The following is a 13,983-nucleotide window of genomic DNA, read 5'->3' on the forward strand; positions in this document are numbered from 1 at the left end:
ACACACTGTACACACACACACACACCTGTGGACAGTTTCAGGTGTATCGATTAGAGAATGTATTGATTATCAGTGATTGGCCCTCGGTGCTCTCGGTGGGAGGGGACCGGTGAGTCGGGTAGATCACACCGGGCAGACGGTGAGCTGTCAGCGGGCAGGGTGCCATGTGGATGCGGGTTACCGCCGCTTCCGAGCCGCTGATGAGCACCGCGACCGGCCGGGGAGGAGCCCTCAGCAGCCGGCACACTGATGATTCTTCCTTCGTCCCGGAGCCTGCAGCAGCCGGACAGCCGCCCTCCTCCGCGTCCCCCCGGCTGCATCTCTGTGTCGGCGGCTGGCCGTCGGGTCCCCGGGCCCCAGCAGTCTGTCTCCCCGCCGGTTCAGCATCTGGAGGGTGGACTGTTGTAAATACTGCCTGAGTATGAAATACATGAAATAAACAGATAACTCCTCATGTAAAGTAGTTTTGAAGCGGGTTTGGCTGCTGTTTTAGCCGCTGTCTCTGGTTTCATCCTCCGCCTTTGTCCTCATGTTTTCCCCCGGAGTTCCTCCCCCTGCGGCGCTGGGCGGAGTTTCATACCGGACTAGACGCTCCTTTTGTCGGATTCGTTTCGACCTGACTCCCCGGGGTTTACGGCTGAAAAAAACACACTTTGAAAGTCCCGAAATAATCCAAACGACCACAGTGGTGTGCAGTAATAACCCGGGTTTCTGTCTGAACCTGAAGGTAAGTAGTTGGTTGTGATTTTAAACAGATTTCTGGGGTTTTCTGGTCGTTTGTCCCCGAGTCACCAGAACATTCATGGCGGCTTCGCAGTGAAGGCTTCTGGGGCAGCAGCGAGTCATCCAGCCCGCTCAGCCCCGAAATCACCAGATTCATCCGTTTAACAGTTTATTTATCCACAGCAGACGATTATTAATCATATTTAATCTGTATTTGTACAAGCAGAGACACAGATGTCGGCGAGTTTAATCATTTAAGCAGAAAATTAAGCGATTATACACGTGTCAAAGACAGCCGTTGGTTTGAATGATGCACATCTATTTTTATTTATTTCTATTTTACGACTTTAACTCAGTTTTCACATTTAACCAAAAAAGGTTAACGTTAGCTCTCGAGCTCCTTGCCAGCGGAAGCTACGTGGTGACTCCTGCCGGAGGACGGACGCCATTACCGGGGCAGCTGGAGCCTGACGGCCCGCTGCTTTCTGTGCTCACATCGCAGTTCCAAACTCCATTTAGAAAAACCTAAAATTAGCAAACACGGCGGCACAATTTGGTACATGGAACATAAATCAACACTCTCACGAACCGGTCTGGTGTTTTGCACATTTCGGCAAATAAACAGTCACCAAACAACACTTTATTTCTGCAAACTGACGACTGAAGAGCCGATCCAACCTGCTCTCTACCGCCCTCCGTGCTTTGTGCTGGGAGAAGCACATCACAAATAGAGCCAGATTTTACAAGAAGAGTTGCATTTTTAAATGTCTTTAAACCTCAAATAAGAGCTGCATGATGCCGAATTGAAGAGTTTCTCATACAGATGATGGGACAGCCTTACATCGGCTGTGGGTTTGCAGACGCGCACTTTTGACTTAAAGTGACACATTTTTTAATGTAGTTTGGTGAAACATTCCAGAGCTGTGAGCTCAGTAATAACAGCCCGTCTGTTGTTCAGCAGTTTACTGGGAGCACAGTTACATCCTGTGTGTTACTCTGTGACTGCACAAATAAAACCATCTTCGCTCCTCGGTTTGACCTTGTCAGCGGGCCGCGGTGACGCTGCACAGCCCGGGGAGAGGCTGCCTCGGCCGGTCAGTCAGGGTCAGGACAGCCGGGGATCAGAGCGCGGAGGGCGGGCATTAGGTGGCGGGTCGGCCGCCCTCGAGTAATGTCAGATTCCTAAAACACAAATAAATAATAATCAAACTAATAATTATTATTCAACACAGATTTCAGTGGGGGGAGTAATACTCCAGTAAAAGTATTAATAATACAGTATAAGTCTTAATATTACAGTAAAAGTCTTAATATTACAGTTAGTATTAATATTACAGTAAAAGTCTTAATATTACAGTTGTATTAATATAACAGTTAAAGTATTAATATTACAGTTAAAGTATTAATATTACAGTTAAAGTATTAATATTACAGTTAGTATTAATATTACAGTTAAAGTATTAATATTACAGTTGTATTAATATAACAGTTAAAGTATTAATATTACAGTTAAAGTATTAATATTACAGTTAGTATTAATATTACAGTTAAAGTATTAATATTACAGTTAGTATTAATATTACAGTTAAAGTATTAATATTACAGTTAGTATTAATATTACAGTTAAAGTATTAATATTAGTTAAAGTATTAATATTATAGTTAGTATTAATATTACAGTTAAAGTATTAATATTATAGTTAGTATTAATATTAGTTAAAGTATTAATATTACAGTTAAAGTATTAATATTAGTTAAAGTATTAATATTACAGTTAAAGTATTAATATAACAGTTAAAGTATTAATATTAGTTAAAGTATTAATATTATAGTTAGTATTAATATTACAGTTAAAGTATTAATATTAGTTAAAGTATTAATATTACAGTTAAAGTATTAATATTACAATTAAAGTATTAATATTACAGTTAGTATTAATATAACAGTTACAGTATTAATATTAGTTAAAGTATTAATATTACAGTTAAAGTATTAATATTAGTTAAAGTATTAATATTAGTTAAAGTATTAATATAACAGTTAAAGTATTAATATTACAGTTAAAGTATTAATATTACAGTTAAAGTATTAATATAACAGTTAAAGTATTAATATTACAGTTAAAGTATTAATATTACAGTTAAAGTATTAATATTAGTTAAAGTATTAATATTACAGTTAAAGTATTAATATAACAGTTAAAGTATTAATATTAGTTAAAGTATTAATATTACAGTTTAAGTATTAATATTAGTTAAAGTATTAATATTAGTTAAAGTATTAATATTACAGTTAAAGTATTAATATTAGTTAAAGTATTAATATAACAGTTAAAGTATTAATATAACAGTTAAAGTATTAATATTACAGTTTAAGTATTAATATTAGTTAAAGTATTAATATTAGTTAAAGTATTAATATTACAGTTAAAGTATTAATATTAGTTAAAGTATTAATATAACAGTTAAAGTATTAATATAACAGTTAAAGTATTAATATTACAGTTAGTATTAATATTACAGTTAGTATTAATATTACAGTTAAAGTATTAATATTACAGTTAAAGTATTAATATAACAGTTAAAGTATTAATATAACAGTTAAAGTATTAATATAACAGTTAAAGTATTAATATTACAGTTAGTATTAATATTACAGTTAAAGTATTAATATTACAGTTAAAGTATTAATATAACAGTTAAAGTATTAATATTACAGTTAAAGTATTAATATTACAGTTAAAATATTAATATTACAGTTAGTATTAATATTACAGTTAGTATTAATATTACACTTAAATTATTAATATTAAAGTATTAATATAACAGTTAGTTTTACAGTAAGTATAATAATAATAATAATAATATAATAATTAATTACTGATTATATGTTGTATCAATAATCTGATAGTTATTCAATAAGTGTAGTGAACTATAAAGTACGTCTCCATGGAAACTGAGCACACTGATGAAGACCGTGTGATGCAGCTGAAAGCTCTGGCATGAAGTTAGATCAGTTCAGGTGTCGTCTGTTTGTGTGTGTGTCAATTAAGTTGTGTTAATGTGTGTGTAGAGCAGGGAGGGGGCGGAGTCTCCTTCAGTCGCTGCAGGATGAACGGCAGCAGCAGCGTCTCCAGAGCTCAGAGCGCCAGGATCAAAAGTGAGCCAGGTAAAGTGCTGTCACCTGTCGCATTCACCTGTCGCACTCACCTGTCGCACTCACCTGTAACTCACCTGTAACTCACCTGTCGCCCTGGGAGCACGGGGTTGTCCTGGTCCTTTAAAGAGGAGGTTGCACCTGTCTTACCTGTCCAGGTGTGTTCTGTGTTTAGATGAGTGGAGTAAGGAGGACTGCCTGACTCTGCTGGAGCGGATTCGCAGTCTGCTGCCGGACGGAGACGGCATGAAGTATAAAACCACAGAGTCGCACTTTGACTGGGAGAAAGTTTGTTTCGGCAGCTTCACCGGAGACATGTGCCGGCAGAAATGGCAGAAAGTGTCCTCTGAGGTACCGACCACGGCGGCCATCTTTATTCAACCAAACACAACACAGCAGTTAAACCTTTTCAAAGGACGGAAAAAGGATGTTTTAATTTGAAAATACAGTGAAGGTATTCTACAATGGGTCAATTTTAAACCATTAATCTATCATTCCACCTTAAACTCATCATTCCACCTTAAATTCAAAGCCCTTAAGCTCTGCTTCATTGGTCCCTTAAGAGCTTGAATGGTGAATTAATAGTTTCAAATTGAGCAATAGCAGAACACTGTCACTGTTTTTCAAATTAAAACTTATCTTTTGTCTTTTTAAAGGTAGAACTGCTGTTTCATGAAAATTAAATAAGAAATGAAGGCTTGATTAATAGTTTTTATATTTGAATTCATAGTTGATGTTATTTTTACTAACGGAGTTGATTTAAGCTTTTGCAGTCTTTATAAAATATTGCCTGTTTAGTTTGTTGAATATAATTATTAACATTCGGTGTACTACAGTAGATTTGTAAATTCTACAACAAAGGACCCAGAACAGATCCCTGAGGAACCCCAAACACAAACCTCTGATGTTATTGATTATCCAATGGTTTGGCTGTATTGGTTATTTCTGTTTCCGTGTTTCAGGTTCGTAAGTACAGAACGATGACCGAGCTCATTGTAGACGCCACAGAGTTTGTGAAGAATCCGTACAAAGGCAAGAAACTGAAGGTGAGTCAGCTGATCCAGCTCAGGAGACCAGGTTTTGTTTAGGGTCTGTTCCTCTGACCTCTGACCCCTAACTTGACCCCTCTCCTATTCAGACTCATCCAGATTTCCCCAAGAAACCTCTGACTCCGTACTTCCGCTTCTTCATGGAAAAACGAGCCAAATACGCCAAAATCCACCCGGAGATGAGCAACCTGGACCTGACCAAGATCCTGTCCAAGAAGTACAAGGAGCTGCCTGACAAAAAGAAGGTCTGGATCAGAGTCCAGAGTCCAGAGTGAACAAACCCGCCCAGTTGCTCCTGATTCAAATATGTTCTTTATTTTATTTCTGCAGCAAAAGTACATCACCGAGTTCCAGCGAGAGAAAGAAGAGTTTGAGAAGAACATGGCGAGATTCAAGTGAGTTCTGTTAACTAACTCTAGCTGTTAACTAACTTCATCTGTTAACTAACTCTAACTGTTAACTAACTCTAACTGTTAACTAACTATCTGTTAACTAACTGTTAACTAACTTTAACTGTTAACTAACTTTAACTGTTAACTGACTTTGACTGTTAACCAACTTTGACTGTTAACTAACTGTTAACTAACTCTGTTAACTTTCTTTATCTGTTAACTACCTCTAACTGTTAACTGACTTAATTAACTTAAACTGTTAACTAACTCTAACTGTTAACTAACTTTATCTGTTAGCTAAATGTTAACTAACTTAACTGTTAACTATAACTGTTAACTAACTATAACTGTTAACTAACTAACTGTTAACTATCTGTTAACTAACTTTAACTGTTAACTAACTTTATCTGTTAACTACCTCTAACTGTTAACTAACATTATCTGTTAGCTAAATGTTAACTAACTTTAACTGTTAACTAACTGTTAACTACCTCTAACTGTTAACTTACTTTATCTGTTAACTACCTCTAACTGTTAACTAACTTAACTAACTTTAACTGTTAACTTACTGTTAATTAACTGTTAACTAACTAAAGTAACTATAAAGTTGCTGAAATGTAACTTTTGGAATTTACTGCATAGAATTTGTTTAGCATGTTAGCATGCGGTGTTAGCCTTTCTGTGTAGCGAGCTAGCAATGCTAACGTCAGCCGCTCTGCAGGGAGGATCATCCTGAGCTGATAGAAGAGAGGAAGAAGTCCGACCTTCCAGAGAAACCTAAAACTCCTCAGCAGCTGTGGTACAACCACGAGAAGAAGGCGTACATGAAGCTTCACCCCGAGGTACACACTCACTGTATATACAGTATACATACACACAATGGCACTATTTGAGGGTGACTTTGGCTGTTCTTTGTTTCCAGGTGAGTCAGAAGGAGCTGAAGGAGGCTCTGAGGAGACAGTGGTCCCAGCTGTCTGACAAGAGGAGACTGAAGTGGATCAGCAAGGCCCTGGAGCTCCAGAAGGACTACGAGGTACCTGAACCAGACTGAACCCCTGCTTTTCTAGTCCAGAGGCTGATATCTGGTCCTGATAGTCCTGTGGTCTGGTTACAACCAGGATCAGGATTATTCTAGAGCCAGATCAGGAACAGTTTAGACCAGAGCAGGTATTCAGGACTGACCCGGGTTCTGCACTGTGTGTGTGTGTGTGTGTGTGCAGGGCAGTATGAGAGCGTACCATGAAGCTCATCCCGATGTGAACTCTGACGATCACGTTCGGTCTGTCCTCACCAAAGCAGAGAGACAGCTGAAGGACAAGTTCGACGGACGGCCGACAAAACCGCCACCGTGAGTCTTAATTAGCACTCGGCTAACGAGCAAAATGCTAACAAGTAAAATATAAACAAGAATGCTAATAAGTAAAATCAGTAAAATGGCTAAGTGTGTGTGTGTGTGTGTGTGTGTGTGTGTGTGTGTGTGTGTGTGTGTGTGGGGCTAGTAACGGGTACTCTCTGTACTGTGCGGAGCTGATGGTGAACATGAAGGACGTCCCCAGCACCGAGCGCATGGTGCTGTGCAGTAAACAGTGGAAGATGATGACGCAGAAAGAGAAGGACATGTTTCAGAAACGCTGCGAGCAGGTTGGTAGCAACGCGCTCACATCGTACCAGGAATCATTGTGCTGTCACTTCCTGCTGACTGATGTTTGTGTCTCATCAGAGGAAGAAGCAGTACGACGTCGACCTGCAGAGGTTCCTGGAGGTTCGTGACTTCAGCTCAGTCTCTAATAAAGGTACCACACAAAGCTAGAATGTACAATATAAACCTGGTTTCTGTCTCCAGAGTCTCCCCGAGGAGGAACGAGACCGAGTCATGACCGAAGAAAAACTGGGCGGGTCCAGACTGGGAGGAGGCGTGGCCTCCAGCCCACACAGAGCCAAGTCTCCATCTGCCAAGGTCTGAACTGTTTACGTCTGTACTGGTTTTATGTAACAGCCATAAACCGACCTGTGAGGACGTGGGTTTAGTCGTTGTTTTGTTTTAACCTCAGGAGCGCGGTCGGGAGGCGGAGCCAGAGCCGTGGGTTCCTGCCACACTGCCAAAAGAGAGACGGGACGGGAAGAAGACGGCGAAGCTCCCAGAGACGCCGAAAACAGCCGAGGAGATGTGGCAACACAGCGTGATCGGAGACTACCTGGCTAAATACAGAGTGAGCTTTATTTCTAATGATTACATTATCATTACATCTAATTACATTATTATTGTATTACTGCGTAGTTTCGGTCTTAATATCGTCCCACTGTTGGTCATGTGACCCACAGAGCGACCGCAGGAAGGCTCAGGCAGGGATGGAGGCGGCCTGGAAGTCGATGGAGAAGAAGGAGAAGATTCCTTGGATTAAGAAGGCGGCGGAGGACCAGAAGCGTTACGAGGTTCAGTACCAACCTGTGGTCAGTGAGCCACCCCCCCGACACTGACCCTCTGCCCCCCCGACACATTAATGTTATTAACCCGATGTGTTCACTGACTGTGTGTCTGTGATGTGTTCACTGACTCTGTGTCTGTGATGTGTTCACTGACTCTGTGTCTGTGATGTGTTCACTGACTGTGATGTGTTCACTGACTGTGTGTGTGTCTGTGATGTGTTCACTGACTGTGTGTCTGTGATGTCTTCACTGTCTCTGTGTCTGTGATGTGTTCACTGACTCTGTGTCTGTGATGTGTTCACTGACTCTGTGTCTGTGATGTGTTCACTGACTCTGTGTCTGTGATGTGTTCACTGACTGTGATGTGTTCACTGACTGTGATGTGTTCACTGACTGTGTGTGTCTGTGATGTGTTCACTGACTGTGTGTGTCTGTGATGTGTTCACTGACTGTGATGTGTTCACTGACTGTGTGTGTCTGTGATGTGTTCACTGACTGTGGGTGTCTGTGATGTGTTCACTGACTCTGTGTGTCTGTGATGTGTTCACTGACTGTGTGTGTCTGTGATGTGTTCACTGACTGTGGGTGTCTGTGATGTGTTCACTGACTCTGTGTGTCTGTGATGTGTTCACTGACTGTGTGTGTCTGTGATGTGTTCACGGACTCTGTGTCTGTGATGTGTTCACTGACTGTGATGTGTTCACTGACTGTGATGTGTTCACTGACTGTGTGTGTCTGTGATGTGTTCACTGACTGTGTGTGTCTGTGATGTGTTCACTGACTGTGTGTGTCTGTGATGTGTTCACTGACTGTGATGTGTTCACTGACTGTGTGTGTCTGTGATGTGTTCACTGACTGTGATGTGTTCATTGACTGTGTGTGACTGTGATGTGTTCACTGACTGTGTGTGTCTGTGATGTGTTCACTGTCTGTGTGTGTCTGTGATGTGTTCACTGTGTGATGTGTTCACTGACTGTGATGTGTTCACTGTCTGTGATGTGTTCACTGTCTGTGATGTGTTCACTGTCTGTGATGTGTTCACTGTCTGTGATGTGTTCACTGTCTGTGATGTGTTCACTGACTGTGATGTGTTCACTGACTGTGATGTGTTCACTGACTGTGAGGTGTTCACTGACTGTGATGTGTTCACTGTCTGTGATGTGTTCACTGACTGTGTGTGTCTGTGATGTGTTCACTGTCTGTGATGTGTTCACTGTCTGTGATGTGTTCACTGACTGTGGGTGTCCTGCAGAGGGAGCTGCTGGAGATGAGGACTCCACCAGCAGGTCAGAGTCAGAGGAAACCGAAGTTTGACGGAGAACCAAAGAAACCTCCAGTGTGAGTGGACGTCAGTTATTTAATCTACTTGTTGTCTGTATGAATGTTACGAGCATCGTGGACCACGTTAGCTGGGGAAGCTAACATTAGATCGGTCGTTTACCATACCATTTCTAAGTTAACGTTAGCTGGCGCTGCAGTGTTGACGCTGGCGTTTGCGTCCAATAGGAGCGGCTATCAGATGTTCTCCCAGGAGCTGCTGACCAACGGCGAGCTGAACCACTTCAGCCTGAAGGAGCGGATGGTGGAGATCGGGAAGCGGTGGCACAAACTGAGCCAGACTCAGAAAGACAAGTACAAGAAGATGGTGGAGGAGCAGCAGGGGGAGTACAAGGCCGAGCTGGAGGCCTGGGTCAAGGTAACGGCGCCACGGCAACTGCACTGTCGCCACGGCAACCACAGCATCAGTTCACACAGAAATAAAATTAAGAGCATTTCTTTTATGTGATTCTTCAAAATACTAGAATAGAAACACGTCTACTCTGAACGTCGCCCTCTAGAGGCAAACACACAAAGAACAGTTCATTAAAATGTCTGATTATTTCTTCTCTCCAGTCTTTGTCTCCTCAGGATCGAGCGGTCTATAAGGAGTTCTCCACCTCAGTGAGTCACTACTATTATTACTGCTAATAACACACTGAAGCTAGTGTTAGCAGCAGGACACCGCGACATAAAAGAATAAACACTTAATACAGCACATTCAGCACAACTCCCTGTCCTGTGCGTAGCACCCACCCACAGCGGTTACCGGGAGGCCTTGTTTAGAGACGCATTGGCAGAAGGTACGAAGCTCCTGCAATAGTGAGCACGTTTACAGGCCAGAGTCCTGTATTGAAGAGGATTGTGGGGGAGTTGCTGGGTGATTCTAGGTGCTGTAGGAGGGAGTGAAGGAGGCATGCCACAGAATCCTCACTCCCCCTTTTGGTCTTGTAGGCAAACTGATACGGGTCCAGATGTGGTTCAACAAACGGGTGGATGATGTTAAGTATCAGTTTTTCGAGACATTTCATGACAATGGAAGTGAATGCAACTGGCTGGTAGTGATTAAGTTCTGAGGGGCGGGGTTTTAGGTACTGGTATGATAGTGGATGTCTTCCAGAGGGAAGGTACTGAAGCAGTCCTGTAGGATTCCCACAAGATGTCGTGGAGGATTGGGGAGAGCTCTGTGGCGCAGACTCTGAGCACCCTCGCTTGAATGCCGTCAGGTCCCTGAGCCTTGCCTGGCTTACACCTGCTCAGCTGCCGGCGTACATCGTCCACAGTGAATGGCGCCTGGTGTGTTGTCTCTGGGATTGGCAGGGTTTCCAGCAGAGTCTCGCCGTCCTCGGAGCAGTCGATTGTGTCGAACCTCGAGTAGAATCTGTTCAGGTTGTCTGCGAATGATTATAGTCGGCACAATGGACCTTCGGAGCCGTGGTTTTCTGATTAACGGCCTTTTGGACACATGCACATTTTCTGACCTTTGCGGCTTCAGAACAACGAGCTGTCACAATGATGGCGTGGCACCGGGGAAGCTAACAGTTTTCACTTGTTTAATTAGTAGCTGGTAGCTTAGCGACTGTTATATATGTAATGCTCAGAGATTCACTTTAAGCTAATATAACAATAGCAATGTGCAACAAAGCTAACACCATAACCAACATAACGTTAGCAGTACAGTCACACAGCATTTAGCTAGCAGGCTGGATTCGCTGGTTAGCATTTCAGTGTGTCAACCTTTGTTTGTTTGTCAGAAACGTCGCAGCACCACTAAAGTTCGCAGCAGTCCCGGAGCCAAAGTCCGAGTTACAGCGAAGGGGAAGGCGGCGAGTTCGAGGGCCGCAGCACAGACAGTCGGAGTGGCCAAGCGGGCGATGGCGTACCGAGCCAAGGTAGCACACATATACAGACATTATATTTAATATAATATAAACAAATATATCAAATTAAAATATGACATCCAGGTGAGTGAATGTGTCCGATAATGACACACTGAGGATCAATAACCCATCACATCATTTATTAATAAACTTCATCAACTGAGGAGGTTTGAAGCCCTCAGTGCGATCTGTCAGGCTTTGTGTCCTAAGGCAGCATCTCACTCTGTCTGTCTGTCTGTCTGTCTGTCTGTCTGTCTGTCTGTCTGTCTGTCTGTCTGTCTCTCTCTCTCTGTCCGTCTTCCAGCAGGACATGTCCGACTCAGACGAGGAGGAGGAGAAGAGCGACTCATCTGACTCTGACGAAGACGATGAGACATCAGGATCCACAGACAGCGACGATGACGATGACGAGGTCATAATAATAATAATAATAATAATAATAATAATAATAATAATAATATTATTATTTTATAATTATTCAGTCTTTGCTGAAAAATGTTTTACAAAGAAATATAATAAATCTAATAAAGTGGAAAATAGTTATATTATTAAATTGATGCTGTTTATTATTTTCCAAAAGCTTGTTTATTGACGGTTTATAAGAGAAAATGATTTGTTATCAAGTTGTTGCTAACGTTGTGATCGGGGCACAGCACAAAAAGGGGCGCGGCTTAAGAAGAGTCACTTTAAGCCACACCCTCTGTCACCTGATAATGTTTCCACCTGATCGATGTTCAAAGTTTTATTTGTTTCCTCAGAATGACGAAGACGACGAGGACGATGATGACGATGAAGATCAGAGCTCCTCTGAGGAGTCCAGTGACTCGGACTCGGACTAGCTCCGCCCCCTCCACCTCATTGGAGAGGACAGGCTGTGCAGGCCACGCCTCCTCGCATGCCAATCATCCCGGCGGACCAATGAGAAGTGGTGATGTCATTCTGCGGTCACGCTGGCCCCTCCCACCTCCCCTCTGAAAGGGGGCGGAGCCTGATGGAGTGTTTTGTTACTCGTGTGTTTATTTCTGTTTTTTATGGAGTGTTTGGTTTTTATCTGAGGGACGTTTCAGATGGGTGGAGAGGTCTGTTTTATTTTTCGGAGGGATGACAGGGGTTGTACAGAGTTTGACAGGCGGGGAGGGGCGGAGACTATTGGTTGTCGTTAGTTACGGCTGAGGGAGGAGCCAGTGTTCAGCCTCCAATCAGCCGCCTGCCTGAGAAAATTAACAAATAAATGCACTTTTTCTCATTTCTGTTGTCTGATTTCATCAAACTCACCACGACATCACAACTACAGGTTACATCAGCGTGACATCACGACTGAAACAATTTAACCTTTAATTTGAAAATTCCTTAATGAAGACATGAAGTATGAAAACTAACTGCAGCTTTAATTTAACTATATAATTATAATTAATGTTAATGTCAGTCTATGGAGTCGCCTCATAAATATCCAAATTTGTCTGTTAGCTTAGCCTTGCTAACACAAGTTCCTGTGTCATGGCGGTACATAAAACTGGACACCACAGACAACTTTCGGTGAAAGCTCACAAACAGCGAAACTCTAAATCTGATCGATCAATAGAGTCTCTGGAAGGAGTTGAAGTACAATTGGTCAGATAACAATGTAATAATGTAATGTATGTAGCCACAATGACGGAGGATGAATAATAATAACAATATCAGTAATATTGAGGCTATTATTATTATTACTACTATTGTCACTGCTCGTTGTCTCCCATCGTTGTTGTTGTCGTTGTCATCTTCATGTTCATCATCATCAGCCACTACTATTAGTGTAGTTGTTGCTACTGTTGTTGCTGTGAACCTGTCTGTCTGTCTCTCTCTCCCTTCTTAAAAAGTCCACTCTTGACCCAGGGGTTTTAGCCAACTATAGACCGATTTCTAACCTCCCCTTCCTCTCTAAGATTCTGGAGAAAGTAGTCGCCAAAGAGTTGTGTGACTTTCTACATAACAATAGTTTATTTGAGGATTTTCAGTCAGGATTTAGAGTTCATCATAGCACAGAGACAGCTCTGGTTAAAGTTAATAATGACCTTCTGACTGCTTCTGACAATGGACTTGTCTCTGTACTTGTATTATTAGATCTTAGTGCTGCATTTGACACCATTGACCATAATATTCTTTTACAGAGACTTGAGCATCAAATTGGCATTAAAGGAACCGCACTAAGCTGGTTTAAGTCAGATTTATCAGATCGCTCGCAGTTTGTTGACGTATGTTGAGTATGTTAACGATGAATCTTCAATAAATACTACAGTTAGTCATGGAGTTTCACAAGGTTCTGTACTTGGACCAATACTATTTACTTTATATATGCTCCCTTTAGGCAACATTATTAGGAATCACTCCATTAACTTTCACTGTTATGCAGATGATACGCAGTTATATCTATCGATCAAGCCCGATGAAATTAATCAATTATCTAAATTACAAACATGTCTTAAGGACATAAAATCCTGGATGACCTGCAATTTTCTGATGTTAAACTCAGAAAAAAATGAAATTCTTGTTCTTGGCCCCAAGAACCTTAGAGACTCACTGTCTAAAGATATAGTTACTCTAGATGGCATTAACTTGGCCTCTAGCACCACTGTCAGGAATCTCAGAGTTATCTTTGATCAGGATTTGTCATTTAACTCCCACATACAGCAGACCTCTAGGACAGCCTTCTTTCATTTACGTAATATTAGAAAAATTAGACACATCCTATCACAGACAGATGCAGAAAAACTAATCCATGCATTTGTTACTTCAAGGCTGGATTACTGCAACTCTTTATTATCAGGTTGCCCCAATAAGTCCATTAAAACGCTCCAATTAATTCAGAACGCTGCAGCACGAGTACTGACAGGAACTAGAAAAAGAGATCACATCTCTCCTGTACTAGCTTCTCTGCATTGGCTCCCTGTAAAATGTAGAATAGAATTTAAAATCCTCCTCCTCACCTATAAAGCTCTTCATGGTCAGGCCCCTTCATATCTTAAAGAGCTCATAGTACCCTATTACCCCACTAGAACAC

The 13,983-nt window shown here is 41.6% G+C and overlaps 1 protein-coding gene across 3 annotated transcripts; it reads left to right on the plus strand.

Moving 5' to 3' along the window:
* Positions 1-231: 231 nt before the first annotated feature.
* Positions 232-12,189, plus strand: ubtfl (upstream binding transcription factor, like). 3 transcript variants are annotated; one of them, XM_051394422.1, is made up of 20 exons: positions 232-727; positions 3,795-3,890; positions 4,054-4,229; positions 4,841-4,924; positions 5,017-5,172; positions 5,258-5,322; positions 6,041-6,161; positions 6,242-6,352; positions 6,540-6,667; positions 6,819-6,960; positions 7,040-7,081; positions 7,163-7,276; positions 7,371-7,529; positions 7,642-7,770; positions 8,999-9,084; positions 9,253-9,442; positions 9,640-9,687; positions 10,818-10,955; positions 11,251-11,355; positions 11,702-12,189. In XM_051394422.1, exons 2-20 carry the CDS (start codon positions 3,833-3,835, stop codon positions 11,780-11,782), a joined length of 2,133 nt encoding a protein of 710 aa, XP_051250382.1. In that variant the 5' UTR covers positions 232-727; positions 3,795-3,832; the 3' UTR covers positions 11,783-12,189. The 3 variants fall into 3 exon arrangements, with proteins under 3 accessions (XP_051250382.1, XP_051250381.1, XP_051250383.1); XM_051394421.1 differs by having other exon boundaries at positions 239-727; positions 11,248-11,355; XM_051394423.1 differs by having other exon boundaries at positions 241-727; positions 7,642-7,752; positions 11,248-11,355.
* The last annotated feature ends 1,794 nt before the right edge of the window (positions 12,190-13,983 follow it).

Source organism: Dicentrarchus labrax, unplaced genomic scaffold, assembly GCF_905237075.1.
Source record: "Dicentrarchus labrax unplaced genomic scaffold, dlabrax2021, whole genome shotgun sequence".
Lineage (NCBI taxonomy): Eukaryota > Metazoa > Chordata > Actinopteri > Moronidae > Dicentrarchus > Dicentrarchus labrax.